This window comes from Labeo rohita, chromosome 10 (genome assembly GCF_022985175.1).
Source record: "Labeo rohita strain BAU-BD-2019 chromosome 10, IGBB_LRoh.1.0, whole genome shotgun sequence".
In the NCBI taxonomy this organism is placed as follows: Eukaryota; Metazoa; Chordata; class Actinopteri; order Cypriniformes; family Cyprinidae; genus Labeo; species Labeo rohita.
This window is the reverse complement of record NC_066878.1, coordinates 3,811,740-3,820,368: the sequence shown is the minus strand read 5'-3', so window position 1 is coordinate 3,820,368 and position 8,629 is coordinate 3,811,740. Positions and strand designations below refer to the sequence as shown.

Below are 8,629 nucleotides of genomic sequence, written 5' to 3'. Positions count from 1 at the left end.
GTATAAGCATGAAGGTCCAGACTAAAATTACTGAGTTCATACGAATTAGTCACCAATTCCCCAAAACATAAAATAGTTACAAATTGCCACAAGATTGTGTTCGTGTATACACATTAATAATTCAACAGTCTGGTTTTGATTGTTCTAAAGTGTTGCATGAGAGACATTTGATAATGCACTGGTTTGGTTAAGTGCTCTTATCTGACAATTAACTTGAGTCACTCCAGAGTGGATGTTTGGAAATCTGCGGAAATGTGTGGTCAGGTTTAATGCAGACATTTTGTGGAGAGATCAGGCTGATCTGAAATGAGAAGAATGGAAAATCAGAGCTATCAGAGGAGCTCACCCAAACAGAGCACACTGTTACTACTGATCCAGCAAGCAGAAACCCAGACACACGCTGCCAATCCACACACTTTAAAGTGACGGGCATAGAACAAGCACACGGTTGAGTGACGCGGAACTGATGCTCTTTTCAAACAATGCACATGTGGTGCAAACTCACTCACCCACACAAACAATTACACAAAACTCATGTGCATTTCAAATGCTTAAAGTAAATCTCATTAGAAGATTTCAAATGTTTTTTTAAAGAAGTCTCTTCTGCTTACCAAGCCTGCATTTATTTAATCTAAAGTACAGCAAAAATAGTAACATTTTCTATTTGAATATATTTTAAAATGTAATTTATTTCTGTGATCTCAAAGCTAAGAACTTTTTTAGCATCATTACTCCAGTTTTCAGTGTCACATGATCCTTTAGAAATCATTCTGATTTGCTGCTCAAAACACAACTGTTATTATTAGTAGTAGTAGTAGTAGTATGTTGAAAACAGCTGAGTAATTTTTTTTCAGGTTTCTTTGATGAATAGAAAGTTCAGAAGAACAGCATTTATTTGAAATAGAAATCTTTTGTAACATTATAAATGTTTTTAACATCACTTTTGATCAATTTAAAGCATCCATGCTAAATAAAAGTTTCTATAATTTCTGACTCTAAGATTTTGGTATAATGTATAATGTTAAAAAAAAGCATCTTATGTGAGATAAATGCTAATCTATTCATCAAAGAATCCTAAAAGGAAGAGCAGATCTGCATATTATAATGATTTCTGAAGGATCATGTGACACTGAAGACTTTTGCTTTGATCACAGGAATAAATTACATTTTAAAATATATTCAAATACAACATGGTTATTTTTAAATAGGAAAAATATTTCATAATTGTAACATTTTTGCTGTACTTTGGATCAAATAAATGCAGGCTTGGTGAGCAGAAAAGACTTCTTTAAAATCTTACTGTTCAAAAACTTTTGACTGGTAGTGTAAATACATTTTGACCCTTGACCACAAAACCAGTCATAAGGGTCAGTTTCATCCTCTAAAAGCTGAATAAATAAGCTTTCCACTGATGTATGGAATGTTGTTAGGACAGGACAATATTTGGCTGAGATACATCTATTTAAAAATCTGGAATCTGAGGCTGCAAAAAAAAAAAAAAAAAAAAAAAGGAAAATATTAAAACCCCGTTTTTGACCCCGTGCTACTTAAGACTGGTTTGGTGGTGGTTTATTTTAATTGAGTTTTTTAAAATTACAATTAAAATATTACAATATATAATATATATTTTATATAATAATATTTTTTTGGTGGCCAGGGGGTCATATCAGTCAAAATTCACTGCTGTCTCTCTTCTGCCTAAGAACCTGCTACATGAGTGACAGACATTGTGACACTTTGCCAACTGTGTTACTCCAGACGGGCAGCCTCAAGGATAAAGTAATACACCCGGCCAAGTTGCCCATTTGGAACACGATAGCTCATATCTGTTGCACACCTCAAACCGGCTTGCCATAGGCTGACAAGTACAATTAGGCCACTTTGTCAGGTACCGACTGAATAAAATAATCATGGTGCATCACTCGATAACAGCTATCACTTAGGCTATAGCCCTTCTGATGCATGCATTTTTGATGATTACGATGCTGCTTCTCAGTCTAGTGCTAATGTAGACAGTGGGTTAAGATTCAAAGCAGAAAGTTAGATTTTAAAGCAAAGTGATCAGCAATACATTTCGTGTGGCTAAAGGATGGAGGATGGCTTACTGTAATGAAATCCCACAAAATTGAATTATCTCCAAGCGTTAAAAGCTACATGCACCACTTGACTGGAGAAAATGACTGAATGCTGAGTGCTCTCGTTTAAACTCGAGTAACCTCTGGTAGAAAAAGGGACTTTTCCTGTGATCGCCATCCTGTCGCAGCAGCCAGAAGCTTTAACTTTGTCAGCAAAATGAGTTCGCCATTTATGTCTCATAGCATGTGAGTGTTTACAGAGCTTATTGTCTGTCTGACAGCACCAGTAAAAATATTATATTGTGTCATAGCCAGTACAGTGCCTGGAGATTTTCTCTCTGCTATTAAACAATTCTGAAACTGTTCTCCAAAAATACTGTTTAGGGACCAATTTTAGCACAGACAGCAAAAATTGCAATGGGTTGAAAAAGGCTTTACCTGCCAACAGATTGTACCCCACAGACAGATAAGATGGAGTAACATTAGACCCTGTAGACAGCTGGCGTTCACAATATAGATTGGATTGCAGGGGCCACACTGTGAACAGATACAGCAAATCAAAGATGGCATCAGTGAGCATACATCCTTCTACAAAGAACTGCTATTGTGCTTCTGCGTTAAATAGGTGAAAGAAATGTTTTTCACATTATCAAACACATACTCATGGATTAGTAAACTGCACACAGGTTAGCGGTCTATGAGCATGGATGAGTAAACTGTGAGCAGGGTTAAGCCATCCATGTGCAGGGATTAATAAACTGTTTTAGGAATTATAATAGTCTTAAGGATTGGTCACAGATATTAAGCATAAAAAAACACTTTTGATAATGCAACAACTTGATTGTTGTTGGCTGTGTACAGTACAATGCACAGACAAGAGGGTTTAAAAGCAATGTGAAGCTTGTATTTTTGTTTTGCACTTTCATTAATGTTTCAGTTTGTTTTTAGATGTTATGTTGTCTGAGCCCTCTTTCTAGGTGGAAGAAATTCTGTTATGTAAGTCCTGTGGGTAGAGTTTGCTCAAAGTCAGCACTGCTTTCATGGTTTTTTTTTTTAATACAGTATATCTACACTGCAAAAAGTAGTAAAAAAGAGATATTTCTATATGATTTAACCCACATAAAGTAGTTTTGACAGTATAAATTAATGTATTTAGGTTGATTCAGTGAGTGTTAAATAATATTTTTGACTTAAATTAAACTAATTAATTTACATGTTACCATTTTCCTGCGCGGAAACGAAAAAATATCAAATTAATTATATACGCTACCAGTCAAAAGTTTTTTAATGTTTTTTTTTTTTTCTTTTTTTTTCTGCTTCTGCTCACTAAGCCTACAATTATTTGATCCAAAATACAGCAAAAGCAGTAATATTGTGAAACATCTTTACTATTTAAAATAATTGCTTTCTATCGGAATAGATTTTACAATGTAATTCATTCCTGTTAAAGGAAATTTTCAGCATCATTACTCCAGTCTTCAGTGTCACATGATCCTTCAGAAATCACTGTAATATGCTGACATTCTGTTCAAGAAAAATTTATTATGATCATTTTATTTCTTTATTTTTTATTAACAGTTATTATAAACAGTTGAGTACATTTTTTTCCAGGATTCTTTGATTAATAGAAAGAGCCAAAGAGGGGGGGATTATAAATTTGTACTTTTATTTAGCAAGGATGCTTTAAATTGATCAAAAGTAATGATAAAGACATTTACAATGTTACAAAAGATTTCTATTTCAGATAAATGCTGTTCTTCTGAACTTTCTATTCATCAAAGAAACCTAAAAAAATTCTACTCAGCTGTTTTCAGCATAATACTAATAATAATAAATGTTTCTTGGGCAGCAAATCAGAATATTAGAATGATTTCTAAAGGATCATGCGACTGGAGTAATGACACCAAAACATCATCTTTGAAATAACAGAAATAAATAAAATTTTCAAATATATTCAAATAGAAAACAGTTATTTTAAATAGTAAAAATATTTCAAAATTGCACTGTTTTTGCAGTACTTTTGATCAAATAAATGCAAGCTTGGTGAGCAGAAGAGACTTCTTTAAAATCTTACTGTTCAAAAACTTTTGACTGGTAGTGTAAATACATTGTGACCCTTGACCACAAAACCGTAAGGGTCAATTTCATCCTCTAAAAAAAAAAAAAAAAAAAAAAAAAACACATTAAAAATCTTCCTGTTCAAAAACTTTTGACTAGTAGCGTGTATATTAATCCATTTTGTTTAACTGTGTATTCTGGTTGCATAATTAAGTTCTGGATGTACAATTTATCTATTTTTGTAACACTGTGAGTTAAAGGTCATTATTTTTATTATATTTGGGATGTCTCTTATTATATCAATTTCTAATAGTGTCTATTAGAATTGATGCGTGACATATCAGTACACTGAAAATTGAAACTGTCTTTCTACATGCACCAACATATGGGTAATTCCATGCAAAGGTCACATCCATAATGCTGGATTTACCCACATAAACGTTCAGCACATTTTAGTATAGTACTTTAACAATCAGCCAACAATACACATTTCAATACAAACTTTTCAACAATTAAATACAATTAGATGTGGATACTTTTAATTGAGTAAAATTTTGAGACAGTACCCATGCATTCCATTGCTATTTTTACCCCCCTGCTTAACAGTCTGTAGGCAGCATGCTTATTTCCCCACAGAGCATGTAAGTGTCCTGTTTAGAAGTTTCTAAAATGCTTTGGTCACTGTTACTGCATTAGGTGCATTCAGTGTCCACTCTGTCCTAACTACAGGGCACTATGTATCTCTCCCTCACTGAGTGAAGTGGGCGAGGTTTTGCTCACCTCAGGGATGCTGCTAGACAGCACTTGATCGCATTTGTAGTGTAGGCGTCGTCAGGGGAGCTCCAGAAAGAGAAAATGCTGCCGGACTGAACACTCACTCTCTGGCCACCCGGACTGCATTCCTCGATGGCTGAAACGGTTTCCCGAATCAAAGTGAATGCGAACTATGAAGAGAACATATGCTGCAATTAAACCTTTGGAATAACATCCGCTTCAGATTAAGATGGAAATTAATAGAAAACAACTTCGCGTTTTACCTCATACTTTAGAGCGATATCATTTTAGCGTGGGGCTGATGTGTTTGTTTGTTCTGTCCGCCGAAGCTCATAAATGTAACGACACCTACACGCGTTATGACGGATTGGTGAGCTGTGAAGAGATCATACTACCTCTCGAAGTGCCCAGAAGCATCCAAAACTTAACTTTATACAGATACAACATCTCAGTTTTAACCGAGAGAGCGTTTTCAGCCAATGGGACCGATATGGACTTGCGCTCGCTGTCACTGCAGGACAACAACATACAGGTGATCGAAAGTTGTGCGTTTTGTGGACTCCCCCGACTTCTTTCCTTAGATTTGAGTCACAACCGTTTGATTATTGTGCCCTCTGGAGCTTTTTATGGCTTGGAACAACTACGCAACCTTAACCTCAGTAACACCTTAATGACTTCGGGCGCGAAGCAATTACCACTCGCTCTGTCCACGGACAGTTTGTGTAATCTTCAGAGATTGGACCTTTCTGGAAACCGTTTGGAGGTAATTCCTCTTTCTGGGTTCGGCAACCTCAATTTAACCACACTGATACTGACCAATAATTCCATTGCGAACTTGGATGGCAACAATTTAACAAAATTAAACGAATTTAAGGAAATACGCGTTTACTTATCACAGAACCCGTTCCAGTGTAAATGTGACAAATTTAAGGAGTTTTATGATTGGTTGAAAAACAGCTCGCAATGCGCAGACTCAAACAGCCTGAAATGCGCGGGACCAGAAAAGAAGAAGAATATACACATAAAGGATTTACAAAAGAGGGACATGGAGTGCCAAAAGTTGGATGCCCGTTCTTATGTGCTTCTCGGCATTGTGTTGGCCCTCATTGGAGTTGTGTTCCTCATGGTGTTGTACTTGAACAGAAGAGGCATCAAGAGGTGGCTCAATAACATTAGAGAGGCCTGCCGGGATCAAATGGAGGTGTATCATTACAGATATGAACAAGACTCCGATCCCAGGTTAGCAAACGTTGCCGTTTAAGCGGAACCGGGTGACCTCATCTCCTTGAAATGTTTGATGAAACACAATGGCAAAACTGGAGTTTTGTGGCTTTTAAGTCCATAGCTTTAAGACGAGCATACTCTTAAAAGTTAACAAAATTAACTTTCAGCAGATTTCGGGAAAATGGAAATGAAATTTCACTGACTCATCTTGCACTCATGGGCGTGTCTTTTTTTTTTTGTCCAATAAAATTTTTGATTGGGAATGCCCCTCCCACCTGTCTGTGACCAGCAATCAAGAAGGCTGGGTTTTTGCTGGTTATAAAAGCCATTGAGATAAATGGGAATGCTAACGGGTAGCTTTCTCCAGGTATTACAGATCTTAATGCAAGCAATAGAAAATAATAAATCATGTTTCACGACTGTGACGAAGACTGTGACTTCGTGTTTCAGTAGAGAAAATTTGTCAGTACAGGGGACATTTCTTTGCTTTAAGTGTTTATTTGTATAAGATGCTATGGAATTAAGGCAGTCTAACTGTATATACATCAGTTTCAAAAATAATGCTAATACATAAATAATTCCAAATAATATAGGAAAGTGCAGGATATGTGTAATACTCCTCAGTGCATTAACTTATTAAATTAAACAGTCCAGTTATAAAACTGGGTATGTAAGCAAACATAAACAATAACTTTTCTTATAATGCTGAAAATGGGCATTGATGTATTAATGAAATAGGTAAATGATCAGCTTTCGTGACATAATTTGAGAATGTTTAAGTGCATTAAGGTGAATGTATATGCACAAACATTACATGCACTACCTGGAGGACTGCTTGAATTCAGCTTTTTTATCCTTGTACACAGTGCCAAGACACTCTTGGTCCAGAGTGAGACAAAATAAGATGAGTCCATTTTTGTTGTCCCCCACCCCCCACCCCCCAATGTTTGAATTTAGACTTTTCGTTGTATTTATGCATATGGAGATTTGACTGTACAAAAATGTGCAATTCTAACCTTCATCAACTTTTGCATATTTTTTTAATGACTGTTATGCAGCCCAGATAACCTTGTGATGAAATTACAATATAGAGCAGTGACATAATACTATTTTATAAACAAATGACTTGCATCCTCAATAAAACTCAAGATATCTTCAATAACTGTACTTTTTGTGTTTTGTTATACTTCTTGTTTATGCTTCATCTTTTTTTAAACAAATTGATTGAGAAAATCAAATAAAGGCAACAGAATGAAATCCAGGCTGAGAGAAAATCAGCTATTTCCCATACAAACACATTTTGAGGCATTGTTTGATTGCAGTGAAGCATCTGCCATCAATGAAACTTTCAATGAAATTGTTATCAATGAAAACTTTCAAATAGTGTACAGTTTATGTGTACACTCAGTTTTTCCTCTCAATCTCTCTTTTTTAAAATAATCTACTTTGAGGATATCTCTCCCCAATACTGATGATAGTTGGAGACAATTTGCTGCTAATAAAAGAACAGAGGCATGACTGAAGACAAATCTGTGACATAATTATAGCAGAGCTGGGATTAATCCCATCAGGGTCATAACTATAAGAGGGCAAGCTGATGTCCTATAAATCCTGAGTCTCGCCCCCAAGCCTGCTTCATTTGCCAGGTTTAATTACTCGGTTCCTTATGATTGGGTGTTTGATTTTAAACACAAGGTCAGTTGTGCAGCAGCACAACCCCTGATACAAATCCTGTAGGTACTGAGAAGAAAACAAATGTCCCTGTGCAAATCTATTTCCCTCCAGTTAGCTCGAATAATTTTTATTACAAAGTTTGTTATTGATGTTCACTGCAGTGCTTCTAATGCTTCATTAACCTTTAAATGGTTTCTGTATCCTGCTGAATGCATATATTTGATAGCCTAAATTGACTTTAGACTTTGGTTCTCAGTGTGTGGGAGGCTTTTCTAGTTCTCAATTCGAATATTGTCCATTGACTATAGATGCGAGAACCTATGAGGTTTGCGTTTACTTGAATTTTGACACGATTTTGAGTAAATCCGACTTAAAGGATTAGTTCACTTCCAGAACAAAAATGTACAGATAATTTACTGACCCCCTTGTCATCCAAGATGTTCATGTCTTGCTTTCTTCAGTCGTAAAAAAATTATGTTTGAGGAAAACATTTCAGGAATTTTCTCCATATAGTGGACTTCAATGGTGCCTGTGAGTTTGAACTTCCAAAATGCAGTTTAAATGCAGCTTCAAAGGGCCCAGCTGAGCAGGGTCGCCAGGTTTTCACGACAAAACCTGCCCAATTGCTTCTCAAAACTAGCCCAAAACTAGCCCAATTACGTTTCGAGGGGGGTCCCCTATTAAAAATCGAGGTGTAAAATACACGTTTTTTTGTTGGGGTTCCACTGGTAAATTCACATTCCAGGGTCACTTAAACACGCAGACGTGAAAAACAACCTGTGGCAACAGTGCTAAAGTATGGAAAACTGCAGAACTGGCAACAT

At 36.0% G+C, this 8,629-nt stretch overlaps 1 protein-coding gene across 1 annotated transcript; it reads left to right on the top strand.

Moving 5' to 3' along the window:
• The first annotated feature begins 4,929 nt into the window (after nt 1-4,929).
• On the top strand, nt 4,930-7,048 carry waif2 (Wnt-activated inhibitory factor 2). The gene has a single exon (XM_051120624.1). It carries the CDS (start codon nt 5,137-5,139, stop codon nt 6,166-6,168), a length of 1,032 nt encoding a protein of 343 aa, XP_050976581.1. The 5' UTR covers nt 4,930-5,136; the 3' UTR covers nt 6,169-7,048.
• Nucleotides 7,049-8,629: the final 1,581 nt, after the last annotated feature.